Raw genomic sequence first — 16,559 nt, 5'->3', positions numbered from 1 at the left:
GATTACTACCTGATTAATTTGGGTTGCGAGCCTGATCAAGACGATGTTTAGAAAAATATTGAATTCTCTAAGCATTCTCGTTCATTCACCATTATCATGACAGAAATAATAATAATAATAATAATAATAATAATAATAATAATAATAAATATGTATGTAAGTGATTTCGAATTTTAACGCAGCTTTAAAAAATTTCGGTCATACTGCTACAATGTCTGCAGTGTGGCAGTTTATAGTAATGTCTAGCACTGGGACATAATGCCGCAGACATATAGCATGATGTCCCACCTAGTCACACTGTCCTGACACCAGGCGGACCAGTCCTAACACTAATCTCTTAATGCTGAGCAAATATTGAGGCAGCTGTTGGTACTATTTTTCTATGATAAGACTCGGCCAGGGTTTGAACCCGCGATCTCCCGCATCCGAGTAGGACGCTTTATCCAGTAGACCACCGGTACTGTCTAATACAAAAATATCATCTCCTCTATAAACATGATTGGACATGATGGAAGAATTAAAATAGCAAAGGAAGGCCGTCTCAGCAAACATTGGGAGGTACAAAGTGAAAGTGTAAAAACAAAACAAGGAACTCAGAGCAAACCACCTACATATCTACTTTATGCTCAACGGAAAGATAATAATAAGCATATCACCAAGCATATTAAGCAGGAATTCACAACATGTTATAGCAATATATTATGATTATAAAACCACCGAGACACAAGAGCGATACAAAAGGCCGAAATCCTGCAAGATAAACTCAGACACAAGAGCGATCCAAACGGCAGAAAGCCTGCGAGATAAACTCAGACACAAGAGCGATCCAAAAGGCAGAAAGCCTGAGAAATAAACTCGAACACAAGAACGACCCAAATGGCAGAAAGACTGCAAGATAAATTCAGACACAAGAGCGATCTAAAATGCAGAGAGCCTGAGATAGAAACTAGGACACAAGACAGATCCAAAGGGCAGAAAGCCTGCGAGATAACCTCAGACACAAGAGCGATCCAAAACGCAGAAAGAATGAGAGATAAACTCAGATACAAGAGCGATCCAAACGGCAGAAAGACTGAAAGGTAAACTCAGACACAAGAGCGATCCAAATGGCAGAAAGCCCGAGAAGAAACTCAGACACAAAAATGATCCAATCGGCAGAAAGTCTGATTGATAAACTCAGACACAAGAACGATCCAAATGGCAAAATACCCGAGAGATAAACTCAGACGTCAGACCAGCAAAGAAAGATAATAACACCAGGATTCCCGCATACATACATACATACATACATACATACATACAGACATACATTTTCACCACTCTAGAAATTATTTTGTGCTAATGTGATAAATATATTAGCTAGTTTATTTTAAGTAAAAATACCAACAATATAGATGATTGCGAATGATTATAACAAATGTTTGAAAGAAAATCAGCTTTTAACATACGCTATATTTATTACGTTCATCTACCTGCAGGTTATGTGTGTTTGTCATCTGGACTCCTCCTTTCCTGTTTGACCGCCTCAAGCATCAGGAACCGGATATCTGTATTTGGCTGCCTTCAGAAAACCGCCAGTTTGTCATCTTTGTCGCTGTCATTGGACATTACATTCCATGCGCCGTGATGGTGTTCTGCTACATCAAAGTTTTTACGGTCATGCGTCAAAAGATAAAAGTGTCATTTTTAGGGGATGTAAGGATGACAACATCATTTAATGCAGGGGACCCATCTCCAGGAACATCGAATCTCTCCGTTCCTAAACTCCATTTCATATGTGATAACCACTGTAGGCCGATGCGACTGGAAGACGGATGCAGACATGATATCTCTGGATCATTAACTGTATCAGTCGTTGGATCTTCAGGTGTATCATTTGGCGGAACCAACGAATATTGTTCCAGAGTTGTCAACCATTCTCTGGCCGTAGAGGCTACCACAAATAATCGCAAAAGCAACGCCAGTCGCATTAATGCGGCTTCTTCTTCTGCAAGATCGACGTTGTCCTCCACAACTGATTCGCATACTCGGGAAAGACGCATGTTTATTACGTTGACGTACATCTTAACGGGTTATCTTATCTGTTGGTTTCCATTCTATGTAACCTTTGATACGTATGCATGGCGACCGGAACTTGTTCCCGAATGGCTCTACACACTTTTCTTCTGGATGACCTATTTCAATTCAACGCTGAACCCTTTTATCTACGCTTACACAAGTATCAAATTTCGGCGAACGTTTCGAAGGATGCTTACGTGCAAGTGGTGCGATCGATATAATTAGGACTTCATACACACGATCGAATTAATCGTTACCGTCACAAACAATAAATGCAAATATAAAAAGATTAACAGAGTTATTTAAATTTCAGAACTGTCAATAACTGTTTGCTATGTATATACCCCTCCCTGTCCCGCTCTAGTGCGAATCGTCGTGGCAAGACGGGGGATCTTAATATAATGGATTGAAAGAACCATCAACATTTGTATCGACGGCTGCAATAGTAACATTCTAAATGATAAGTTACAATTTCCTGGCTAAGTTATTAAATTATTGAATGACTCTAGGGCATTATGCTCAATTTTGGTTTTACTTTCTGGCACAGTTATATAAATATTCGATAATTCTCGGATATTTATCACACAAAATAAAATGCAACACTGACTTTATGATATTATGTATGAAAGATTTAAAGACGAGCTGGAACACTTGTAGATCCGTTCTCCTAATCATCATCTGGTGTGTGAAGATTAGGACGTTTCTGAAACACGCGTAAAGTTTCGTTAATTGCTATCTCGTGCAGCTTTCAGTTTGATATATGACATACTTAAACAAACTTAAAGTAGTATGTCACAAAACGAATCGCAATTATACATAAATATATGAACTGCTTTCTGAAAAGATTACATATAAAGACTTCGATACTTGTTCAATCTAATCCAAAATAAGTTTGGTAAGATCAAAATATATTAGAGGCAAGGTTGCTGCATATTTATGTATCAAAAGATATAAAAAATAAGATGAATTAATCAAGAAGATACAACACAATTATCACTAACTGACTCGTTTATAAGTACAGGTAAAATGCAGACTTTACTGTTGCAACAGTCACAATTTGTTGGAAAGTTTTCATACCATTTGAACAATATATGAAGATGACAATTTGGTTATGTAAAAATACAGTCAGATTTAGCCATCGTGCTTTGAAAGGGCCTACTCGAGAACTGAGCCCAAATAATTTTACTATAAAATAAGGCCTATGAACATTATGAACAGAGATGAACTGGATGATATCACTCAATGATTATATGACATCTTACATGCCAACCTTTGCATGATATTAAATAATAATTCTCCCTAGTAGTATCAAGCATTTTCCTAGAGTATACAGAGATTCATTTTCCGTTCTTTTTTGGTGTATATTTGTAATTCTCAATAATTAATCCAATACAGTTTGAGTTCTTTCGTAGGAATCCGGAATGACTGTCTAGGCAGACGAGGTTTAATTACTAGTTCGCCATGTGAGTGCGTGTGGTACTCACAAGGGCATATACCAACGACTTTGTAGCATATTTTGTTTGGTGATTTGTGCTAGCTCATGATGAAAGATGGAATGGTGCGTGCAGGTAATGTGATGGGTGCATTTTACCCGCGATTCTGAGTTCAAATCTCTGTAGTGTACGAATAAAACATTCAATAACCTGTAAGATATATATATATATAGGTTACTGAATTTGTATGGAAAACTATGAACGAGATTTTCGGATGTAAATACTGCACGAGCTTGATTGTTTTCTTTTTCTACCTAATGCTTAATTATACTAATAAAAAAATACACTACAAGAAAAAAGTAACTAAATGTATGCCGTATTCTAAACTAAATACACAGGCGCAGATTCATCATGACACAACAACAACATTATTACTGCGCACATAACTCCGCCCAGATAAATTTGAATTTAGTTCTTTCTCTCGACTTAACTTTCGAAAGAAAATGGCGTGTCTAGTTAAAATTTAAATTTGGAGTCATATTGTGAATGAATGCTCATTGCATCAACTTTTCCATTTGATCCGGGAATAAATAGATGTTGCCATTTTTTTTCGTTTCTACGAATTTTTTTGATTATGGACTGGATTTATGTTCCAATTCTGCATGATGTACATCGGATTTCGGCGGCGACGGTGAAGCATTTTGACATATGCAAGTGTTTTTCTGCTCTGTCAGTGAATGTTTGAAATCATAATGTGGGAAAATATGAAGTCTTTCAATTGCAATTATCAAAAAGACGCTATGGTATTTAATGCTTATCTCATTTTGAGTGCAGTAAGGAGAATGTGATTGCACTTACATTCGAAATTACAGTACAATTTCGAAATGTGTAATAAAGATTGAGAACCTTTGACATGACTCGTGTGATTGGGATTTGCAGAACTAAGAAAGTACATTTTGAGGAAATTCAGGATGTAAAACTGTAAGTATATTTGTTACCAGCTAAACAAAACAGTGTATGCCTTGTCACTTGTATGTTGTATGTAAGGACCCTTTCTTGAGTCTACTGTATAGCTAGTTTAAAACCGAAACAATAATGGCTGAAATAAATTAATGAACACATCTTTTGATGTGTGTTTATTTCAAATTATTATAACATATGCTTTTACACACATGTACAGTAAATATAAGTTTAAACCATTAACGCATCTAACACATCACACTATGTACATATACATGTAAGTGCTGTACATACATTTATTATGTCAATTTCCTGAAGAAATATGTAACCTTTGTTTGCCTGGATTCTTTGGTGGATTTATCTGCAATGATTTTTGATAGTGGCCATAGATTCTATCAAAGGCTTCACTACTGTGTTTTATGTCATCCCTGTTGAATATTGATGACGTCTGCTCAGAATACGAAATTATTTTTTATGCTGGCCGGTATCTCTACTCGTCTACGCTTGCTTCATGGTGTCGCCATAATATATGTAAAAAGTACAACGAGTACAAACTGATATCTCGCAGTTAAGGGTTGTTTCACGGTTGCAACGGAGTTACTGATCGTAGCGCCTAAAATTACCTCCCTTAGCTCCAATGCGCATGCCCAGAAAACAAATTCAGTTCCGGATAGTTTACCGTTCTACACTTGGTTAGCGAAACATAAAGTCAGCAAAGGAAGGAATCTTAGCTGTATGGTTAAACCAATGAATCAATTATATATGTCAAACATCTTTTGTTCATACTAGGAGAATAACTATAGACATTAAATCAGATAATTAGATTCAGTGTCCATACTTACATTATATCAGATAATTAAATAATATTTACTTTCCATACTTAAATGATATAAAATAATTAAATTAAATACACTGTCCATACCTGATACTAAAGATTCATTATCCATAATTACATATACATTTGTAGGAATATTTCAATTTGCTCTTCGATTTTAAACATTTATTGCCCAATTTTGGCATTTATAGCTTTAACGGAAAGAATCTCAACAATTTCCATTTTCCAGATGTTAATATATCCTTCTTTCTCAGTTATTTTCGCAATGCTAATATTTCGTTTATAACACGAGTTAAGAAAGTTTTAACACACGTTCGATAAGAAAATTATAACACGAATTCGTTACGTCAGCTGATTTGTAATGCTGAATATTTTAAGCCAGAAAAGTTTTTAAAAAAATAAAAATGGAACACAGTATTTTAATGTATTCAAAGGAACTTAACAATTCATATTCATATTTGGGTATAAATATCGTACAATATTCAGACTAAATAACATGCCCAAGAACTTTTTCTTTTGTTTCATTTTCTTTATGACTTTTGAAACATCAAGTATCGGACGGTACATGCAATAACTTTCAGCATGATTTTTCTTGGCTTATACTGACACGTAATAACTCTCAAATTTGCTAAGTCTTTAGACAACATTTCTGGGTGCCACCAGCAAATTCATCTAGAACAGCCTTATTAAAATTAGTTTAATTCTGTTTAACTTTCCTTGCATCAAATATGTAAGTTTTAAAGATCCAATTATTTCACAGATTCCGTCCTATTTCTTTGGTTCGCCTTTTAAATCAATATTGATCCACGTGACCGGATATAAAATTGCAAACAGTATGATTTGAAAAATAGACTGCTTGTAAGAACATGTACTACAAGTCAATAATAAATGGATACTCACAAATAGTCATATTTGCTGTCTTATCTATCAGTCAGTCTTTCTATCTTAGCCTCATTTTATACTCGGTTTTAACCTGAAGATTCTTTATGTAATATACGTATGCGAAAATACATTCATTCTAGGATATAAATACCCATGCACCAGATGAAATGAGACAGACATACATACAGACGGACAGACAGACAGATAGGTGAGAGCCACAAATGTCCTATATATGCATAGTGTATATAACATTGATATTTGTCCAAATTGTATACTCTAAAATTTCCAACCGTTTAAGGAAATAAAATTAAAATAATCATCAAGGAGACTGGTACATGCGCCTCTCTGTTCAAGCATGGTTGACATTTGTACATTTTGAAAAAACTCAAGTTATTTCTTGAAAAATATTTTTAACATTAATACAAAAGCATCAGTCTAAATCAATAATAAAAGAACCTTCAGAAGTTAGAATTTGTTTCTCGTTGTCGTTCAACCTCCATTAACTGCTATAATTGAAGCTGTAAAAAATAAACATATTTTCATTATTCTTCAAGCGAAATAAATTGCAAGAACATTTTACGCAGCGATACACTTTCGCACACTCACATAATACAAATTAGAGCATAAGGTAGTAATGGAAAGATAATGAAGTTCTGAAATAATAATAATAATAATAATAATAAGATAGTAAGATATCGACCCTGCTTGCAGAATGGGTTTTTTTTTGGGGGGGGGGAGGGGGGTACCAGATAAATGCCCCCCCTTTCCAAAAAATAAAGTATTTTATGTTTGTGTGTTTCCCCCTCAGATGTGTTGTATGTGTTGTATGTTTTATTTAAAAACAAAATTTTATATCAAAAATTTAGTTTTTAGAATTTTTGATGGGGTATTTATGTTTCCTTGGTGTTATCTAAAGGGTTGTTCGTCCGAGCATGGTTTCCCTCACCTTGCTCGAATTTCCTTCCCTTGAAATTTTTGTGACCTTTGCTAGATGTCGCCTAGGTCTCAGTGTTTGCTATATGTAGTGGTGCTATATTGTGTGTATGCTATATTTTCTGTATGTTTGAGACAGCAAGTATAGATCATAAATCTTTCCCAGTTGTATTTCTTCCTAATTTGAATTTAAGATTCGTTATGATATGTTATATTTTATCTTTTAATTTGTTTTATGGTTTTCGAATTTTGACGATGAAACGGTGTACTATTTAGATTTTGTTTTTTTTTATAAAAAAATTCCTATTGTATTATTCGAGTGATAATATGTGTCGTTCCTCGTAATATATTTTAAGGATGCTGATAGGTAGGTTACGCTCGATCCAAGGTCCACACTTCTTTATTCTCTATGTGTTTCTCCTGGATCGAGTATGCCTCCTTTATTTAGTTTATCTGATTATTCTTTATTGAAAGATCCAAAATTGTTTATGAGACCACATTTTTGTGTAGTGGTCAAACATAAAGTGCGGGGGCTGTGTGGTTTTTAAAATATAGAAGAAGTTAGTAGGGTTTTAAACTAAGTGTTATCCAGTATGTATTTGTGTCTCTGTTTTGTCTGTTTATGTTCTACATGGGGTGTTTTCAAAGACTCTTTCATGAGCCTGTCCACTTCGCGTAGCGCCATGTGACTTAGCCCCATGATGCCATCGCCTTTTACTTCCCCATATAGTTTCCATGTATCCCTTGCTATATGTCTTTAGAATTTTCTCTCAGAAAAAAAACATTAAAAGAAAACCCCAACAAATTAAACAAAACAATAAATAAATAACAAACAAACATTTTTATAAAAAAATACTAATAATACAATTCCAAAAACATTAAATTAAAGAATTCTTTTTTTCTTTTTCTCTTTTTCCGTTTTTTTAAAAGGTTATATGTTGTTTTTGTTAAATATTGGAAATATAATTTAAAAATTGTCTTTGAATTATGGCTGTTGTGGGTTGAGAGGTGGGGATATGGGTATGGCATCGGCTCGCAATTGCGCTACTCGACCCTTCGGTCTGTAATACCGATTCCTCCCTCCCCCTCTCTCCCACAATTCCAATATAAATTGCGTTACATCAGCCTGAGGGTAAGTATCTGTTCGTCGTAAAACGTATTGAGTTCGCAATGTAGTTAATATCCTTATTTGTACCACGTATCTTATTTAAAAATCTTTATCACCTGTCCACAGGATATCATCGTAGTTACTATATAGTCTATAATTTTTAGAACGATTTTGTTTTCGTACTCTACATCTATAAATAAAATGTTATTTTTGGTATACTTATATTTTTTGCAAATTTCCATTATTAACATTATCCTATTATGTTTAGTTTTATCACATTGGGCAATCGTATGTAGTTTGGTGAAGTTCGCTGTTTTACATAAAGGGCATTTCGGCATTATCCTGATCATACGACGTTTGATTGCGTCATCGCCTGTTAGCCAGGCGTTGTGCAGCTATTTGAAAATTATGCTTTGTGTTTTGACAGATCTTATTTTTTCTCAATTTTTCCAAGTTTTTGTCCAATTTACCCCCCAGTTGTCCTGCTCTACTCTACATTTTATGTTTTTGGTTACCTCCTCCCTAATCCAAGCGTGATTTTTGCTTATTTCTATTTTCCATGATTCTGTTTTGTCCCTATATTTTAAAATTAGTTCTCTTATATGCTTAAATTTGCGTGGTACTTCAGTTTTTTTTTTAATTAATTTGTTATTTTTGTATATCTCTGGTCGGTTTCTCAAGATGAAGCCGAACCAGTAGTTGTACAGTGCTTCCCACGCTGTAGCAGGGTCTGATTGTAATTTTTTTAATCTATTTATTATGTTAGTTAATTTTAGTAGTAGGGGGCTCGGCAACCCCAAACCCCCTCTACTTTTGGCCCTATATAATGTCTCTTTTTAACATAATGCATTTTATGATTCCATATATAATCTATTATTTCATTGTCTATTTTTTTTTTTAAATTTTATTATCCATATCTATGGACTTAATTATATGGTTAATATTTGAGTATAAATAAGTCTTACCCGCTCCATGATACATAATGGCGCCATGGCCCAGATTTTCAGATTTTCTCTTATTTTGTTAATAATATGTTTATAGTTATCTACAGCTTCTTTTATTACCAAAGTAAGCCCCTAGAGCCTTTACCGTGTCTCTCAGTAGGTGGGGATGTAATCCAGGGTGGTTGCCCCTCCAGTTACCTATTTTTAAGATTTCGGTCTTGTCGTGGTTTATTTTGGAACCCGACGCTTTACCAAATTTTCCAAATTCTTCTACTAGATGCTTATAGCATTTCCCCTCTCTTATAAAATTGGTGCAATCATCTGCATGTTTGGGCATTTTTAATTCTTTTTTTAGATTTGGTATTTGTATGCCTTGTATTTCTGGGTTGTTTCTTATCTTGTGACTTAGGATTTCTATTGCCATTACGATAGGAGCATTGATAGTAAACATCCTTGTCTCACTGGACGTTATATTTCAAATTCTTTCATGCATTTCTCGTTTACCTGTACACATGAAATTATCCCAGTGTATAGGATTTCGGTCCATTTCCGGAAGTTGGGTCCGAAACCAAATTGTTTTAAATACATTCTGTATATAGTTTTGTTCTAATCGGTTGAAAGCTTTCTCTTGGTCGAATTTTACCAGAGCACCCTTCGTACCAGTTTCATTTATGTAGCCAATTATAGTTTTAATGTTTAAAATATTGCTTTGTATATCCCTCCCTTTTCCTCACAAGTTTGATTTACATTAATTATTTTGTTTATCCCACCCTTTACTCTATTTATTAAAGTCCTACTTAAAATCTTATAGTCCGTGTTTAAAAGTGATACGGGCCTCCAGTTTTTAATCTCGTCTCTATTCCCTTTCCCTTTGTATATAATTGTGATATCCACCTCCCGCACAGATTTAGTCATTTTATTTTTAATTAAAAATATATTATTATACAAAGCGTTTAAGATCGGCGTTAGTTCACCGTGGAACTTTTGGTAGAATTCCACGGTGAGTCCATCTTTCCCTGACGATTTATTTTTAGTGAGTGTAGCTATACTCTTTGTGATTTTTCATCTGAGATGACGTCATCACATTGGTCTCTATGTACTGTTGATGTCATCTCACAGTCGACATTTTTTAAGTAGCTGTCGATTGTGCTGAAGTCTATGTTCTATGTGGTGTATAGTTCTTTATAATATTGGGAAATATTGTTTAGGGTATCTTCTTTTACAGTTTGGGTTACATTGTTTATTTTGATTTTGTTTAAAATTGTATCACCCGCTTTTCTAAATTCTTCTCGTTTATATAAGTTTTTTGCCTTGTTGTAGATCTCTGTAAATTTTCCCGGCCTTTTTTTTCCCCCTGATTTTCGTCTTCTTCAATGATTTTAATTTTGTCTATCAGTCGTTTTTTTCATCGTCGTTTGTTGTTTTGCTTAGTTCTACTTTGAGTTCGTGTTTGTCTTTTTTCTGTTTTTCCGCCCTTCTATTTGAGTACTGAATAGATATTCTTTTTATTATGTTTTTAAAGCATCCCAATCATTTATCATATTAATATTTTCTTCATTTTTGAAGGTTTCAATTTCTTTTATTTTTAATTATTTCTACATATTCTTTGTCATTTAAAATCTTACTATTTAGTTTCCATAGTCCTGGCCCCCATTTTTCTCTTTTTTTCATTTTTAGGTCTATATTGACCATGAAATGGTCTGATAGCTTTTGGCTGGTTATTGTAGTATTAATATATATTAATGGATCATAAAAGTTCCCGTAAAATTTATCAATCCTGCTAGACTGGTTTTGTTTATAGTTAAAGGTAAATTCTCTTTCTAATATGTTCAGTTTTCTATAAATGTCATGCAAATTGTGTTTATTTAATAAATTTATCATTTCAGTTCGGTATATTTTGTCACTCGTTGTTAGGTCAGTTGTTCTGTCAATTCCGTCCCCTACCCAACTGAAATCTCCCCCATGATTAGATTTTCCATCGAATATTGCTGTAGGTAGTTAGATAAGTTTTCTATAAAATTTAGTTTCTTATTTCTATGAGCTGGCATGTACACATTTATTATATGCCAATTTAACATTTTGACATGTAGCAACCGTCTCTTAAAAAATTCACCTTCATCAGACCTTTCCCAGCTTACTCCCTGTTTATTTTTTTATTATTGCCCCCCCCCCCCATATCATTATTTGTAAAATTGTTGCATATCACTATTGCGTTAAATTTGTCTTCTAATAAAAATTTGAATTCTGGCGTAATTCCATTATGTGTTTCTTGTATCATTATTACATCAAAGTTTGTTTCTTTGGCTAATTTGTCTGCTTTCGCTCTGTCTATCCCATTGCTGCTGATAGTAGCGATCCGGAAGATTGTTTCTTCCATTTTCGCTTCACTCCCATGATGTGAGCGTTCTGTCACTTCTTGATCTACATCTGCCATCTTAATTGATTGAACTATCCGAAAGTGAGGTGCACCCAGATGCCCTCTGGTGTTTTCAATGGGAGATACTTACCGTGAAACCCCCTATAGTAAACTAATAAAATGCTGTCATTTTTATAAGTCGTATTTTAAAGCTGTTATAGCTGCTGATGAGGTGATAATTGACGTCCCCATTTTATTCTGAAATGAAGCCCTATACTGTCCACATCTTACATCAATCAACTGTACTTGTACAGCCATCAATAAACTGTGATTGTTACATACAATTGGTAAGCAACAAAGAGGCTTAATGACACACTTAATTTATTTACCATATGTTATGCCAAAAAGCGTGGACGATTTCATCCCATTGTGTTTATTTAATTATTAACACCCCCGCCGGCGACTAGCTAAAACACACATTCTTTATACAATCGCTGGTTACAATGTTGTCACGCTACTTAGTTTTTCCACACACATGATGACGTGATCAATTTATAACTTTAACATACCACTAGAATTTGACCAATCAGAGATTGATACATTGACACACTTCAAAATTTGCGTAGGTCAATAATAATAATAATAATAATAACAATAATAATGAGGACTTTGTATAGCGCCTCATCTTTAGAAGCTCTAAGCGCTTTACTACATTAGACAACACATACAGCATAGAACAAAATCATATATAATGATATGATTACAACAACGTAAAAAAACACCATGAAATTAGAAAACATAAAAACATGCTAAAAATGTTTAAGGTAGGAAACATTATTAGGTCTTTAAGTTTGTTCTTGCAGTCGAAATAGGTGAGTTTTGAGAGCACTCTTGAATGGGATCACTGTGACATTGTGTCTAAGTTCAGTGGGAAATTCGTTCGACATTGTTGGGCCCTGGTATGCAAAAGAACGTTGTCCATATGACTTCGTTTTTATAGTGGGAATAATGAGTATACATCATTTTCAGATACTATTTTTAGCTGGCCAAACCTATCCCATATCCGCATCCGGTACGGTCATGCACTTTTGACGTAAGGCAACTCAGTGACCTACACTTCTTACATGAATAGAACATTTGTCATTATAGATCGCCGTAGATAGTTGTAGACAATATTATGCCAGCCCACAAGTATAAGAGTTGAACTGCGCGTTTTCATCAAGTATTTTTAACAATAAATTAGTATTTATTGCTTCATGTTAGTGCATCGTGACTCATAGCTTACCCCCCTCCTTATTACTGCATCTCGACTCAGCTTACCCCCCCCCCCCCATATTACTGCATGGTAATGAATAATCCGAAAATAAACAAGCTGACTTGTCTAATTAGCAGCAAACAATGAATACCAAAGGCGGCACATCCCATTTTAAGCAGATTCCTCAAAGACTTGCCATTTAGTTAGTGAATTAAATGGGAATGAATGTGAATATCAGAACTGCTTATGATACATTCGACTGGCTAAGGAATTTACTCTCTCTCTCTCTCTCTCTCTCTCTCTCTAGTTTGCTAACTCCTTGAACAAATATGGATAATAATGATGAGTTAACTCGTCTTACGATACATTTGCAATGGCCAGTTGCTACAGTACTATCAGCTATGTGTAACTCGTGTGGCTTCTCCGATTGGGCTTGGAATCTGATTACGTTGGCATTGATGATTCTGTGTTACCTGTATGCATCCATCCCCTATGAAATTAATTATATGCAACAAAGAGATTTGTAAGTCCTCATGATTTTGCGAGTATATAGCCTTGAAGAGTCATCTAAATACACGTAGATTTGTACAAATTGTTATTCTGGTCATATAAGAAAATCGTCCACCCACCCCTTTCCTTTCAGAAATGGATCATCCAACTTTGTAAGTCCTATCCAAGACTGCGGACAAATTCCGGGGGACCACAGCGGTCATGGGGTCCAACGTTGTTTCAATTTGTGATTCAATGGGGCCTACTGGATAATTTTTCCTAGGGCCCACACATCCTGTCTGCTGCCCTGGTTCTATCTGATGCTTTTTGTGCTCATATCTTCGTTTCTGTTTTAGGCAGGTTACTGAATTATTCACTCATGATATTTAAACACACTATTTCTTTGAAGGGTGTACAGATGTCAAACCTTTACACATTTGTTTGAAACTTTCTTCACGAACATACATTATGTTAACGACAGTCGCTTAAAAGTTGCCCTAAGTTGATTGCGCATGCGTTAAATATTGGAGTGGAAAACCCCAGATTCGACGTTCTGGAAATGGTCTATACGATTGTCGGAAGAGGAGCGTAAGTACCTTGTTGGTGTATACACATAGGTGAGGATGGATAGGTTTGTTGGACTGAAGTCCGTCAGTATTATCCGACTAACTGTAATTTTCATGTACGATGTTTTCGTATGTTCTTATTTTTGGACAGATTATTTCCGAATTATCGATTCAAGTTTTAAAGTAATTTTGCACTTTGGTCCCCGATTTTATTTCCGGACCCGGAACGCTGATTTCTTGATTAACGGGGCAAATTAACGTTTATGAGTTCCGTTTCCGTTTTATTATGTCCGGATAGCGATGTTTCTCGATAAACGGAGTCCGGATTAACGAGGCTCCACTATCTATATATACTTTGAACATCCGAGTCCGCCGCTGCTGCCTGTCATCGTCATCGTTTTCGTTGCAATTGCATCTAAGAATGATGATTGCACTTTTGGGGTCAATGCATGTTTTCTTCTCCTGGACTATGAAAAAGATGTTTCTTATATCGCCCCATCTCTGTACGGTATTCTGGAATTAGACTATGTAAGGAATGCAATGATCACATACACCTACTCTACACCCCCATCCGTTTTGTATGCAATAGTGAGTGTTGCATTATACAATTTTGTATTTTTGAAGACAAGTGTTAGTCAGTAATGGCCTTAGCAAACGCGGAGCCCGATTTGAATCATTTTGGCTTCCTCCACCTCACCCCACCCCTGATTTGTGTACAGCGAGCACGGCATTTGGATATAAACTCATAAACAAGTTTTATATGATATTGGACTAATAAGTTTCTTACATCGCTTTAAAATTACGTTCTCATTATAGATATGTTTTTTAAAAATACTGACGCGCGGGGCCTCTGTGAGTGCGGGGCCAGATTGGGCCAAATCGGTTCAGTGGGCCGAAGACGGACAATGGTGTTAGTGATCTTACCCATTTGCTGCTCTATGTCCCATTTCAAATGACTTGCTATGTATGTTTTTAGGTGTTGGATAGTAATTACTGTGTGGTGGATTCTACTTTCATATGGGTTTGTATGAATATAGAGCTAAATCATAAAGTTTTGTGTTTCTTTGTCCGTTAGTAAGTATCATTGTCCCTCACATATCCTCGTTGCATCCACCGTTTTGGTTTTAGGTACGCCGTTGCTTGTAATAGTGTGTGTTTGATTGATCCTCGGCAATACATATTCCGTCTGCCACGGAATTGTGTGTAGTCAATGTACATAAATTATACCTGAAATTAAATGTGCTCAAGTTTCGTTTCCGCGTACAACCCTACCCGTGAGTGATGTATTTAAGTCCTTTATTTTGTGAAACTACTGAGTTCGATTCGCCTCATGCTGAACGAGCGAAGTGCTTACAATGAGAAAACCGAAAACCTTAAGCTCTCTGGCCGTGGACTGCACCATAACAAGGCCACTTACAGTCCCAAGTCAGATAGTAACGTAATAAGATATGTTTTGCTAGGAAACTTTCTAATTTACGGGGAAAATCTTCAACTGTAGAGCTATGTGCTCTTAGAAGCGCGATTGAGATTGTATTTTCGGACGTAGGGCTGCTATCTTTGATGCAGTGTCGTACGTCTATGTAGGCCTTTGTATAACCCGTGAGCTGCTGTCTTGGTGAAGGGTGAAAGCTTCGTGACCAACTTTTCTGCTGCGAACAAGAGGTTTTTTTCAAAGGATCCTTCGGCAGAGGGGCCGGTCGTGTGTAGTGTCTCCTTGCCTCTCCGACGAGAGCGGTGGGACCAAAGATATTTCGTGGTCGTCAAATGGACGCCACAAGATATATGTTCCGTTGTTAAATTATTCAGTATAGCAATCTCAGTGAAAATTAAACTAATGCCTTCAGTATCACAATATGAGTGAAAATCAAGTATATTGATATGTATAATACTTGTGGATCAAACGCTAGTCGTATTTTTAACAAATTTCATACATTGATCACCCTTGGAAGCAAAATCATACATCGTTTATAGTTATACCCTTAGTGGCAGATTAAGCATTGCACACTTATTGTTTAAATTTCTAATATTGATCATCCATCTCTCTTCAACCATAAGTCAATTATACTGTTAAGTGTTTAGACTCGAATAAACAGTAACACACGAAAGAGTGAAAACAACAAGCACATATATGTCCTACAGCCAAAGTGGTTGGAGCATTCGCCTCGGATGCGAAAGGTAGCGACTTCGAACCCCGGCTGATTTATACCAAAGACTTATGAAAATGGTACTAACAAATGCCTCGCTAAGAACTCAGGATTAAGAGGTTAGTGAGTAGTGACTGGGGTTAGATTAGCCTCAAGGGGAATTAGCATCAAAAAACACCCTGGGGCGATATAACCTCAATGGGAAATTTAACATTACGGAAACCCCTGGGGAGATATAGCCTCAAGGGAAATTAACATAGGAATATATTTTGGGCAAGTTGAGCCTCAAGGGAAATTTAACATAGGCAAAAAAAAAATCTTGGGTCTGTTGAGCCTCAAGAGAAAATGGAACAGGGTCAGGACCCTATTTTAATAGGGTCCCGACCTGATGGGTCTATGGAAATGGAACAGGTGAAAATTGAAACAGGGAGAGGTCTCTATTTTTTTTATAAAAAAATATTAAAAAAAATGAAAAAAGGGGTAGGCAATGAAAGTCAAGGTGTTTTCAAGATATTGGAGTGGCCCTGAAAAGGGTCTTTGGGTTTATGCTAATATGCTCTTAGCATAAAGGGCATCTGTGACATCTTCTTCTTCTT

The 16,559-nt window shown here is 35.6% G+C and overlaps 1 protein-coding gene across 1 annotated transcript in view; it reads left to right on the top strand.

The window, feature by feature from the left end:
- LOC149791648 (muscarinic acetylcholine receptor M2-like) overlaps positions 1 to 13,621 on the top strand; it is a 34,425-nt gene extending 20,804 nt beyond the window's left edge. The window contains exons 2-3 of the mRNA XM_089969465.1: positions 1,479 to 1,695; positions 13,610 to 13,621. Of these exons, the coding sequence (XP_089825591.1) occupies positions 1,479 to 1,695; positions 13,610 to 13,621 (229 nt within the window). The remainder of the gene's footprint in view (positions 1 to 1,478; positions 1,696 to 13,609) is intronic.
- The last annotated feature ends 2,938 nt before the right edge of the window (positions 13,622 to 16,559 follow it).

Source organism: Sinohyriopsis cumingii, chromosome 9 (assembly GCF_028554795.1).
Source record: "Sinohyriopsis cumingii isolate HCF-2022 chromosome 9, ASM2855479v2, whole genome shotgun sequence".
Lineage (NCBI taxonomy): Eukaryota > Metazoa > Mollusca > Bivalvia > Unionida > Unionidae > Sinohyriopsis > Sinohyriopsis cumingii.
The sequence above is the reverse complement of the archived record's forward strand: the minus strand, read 5'-3'. Positions and strand labels throughout refer to the sequence as shown.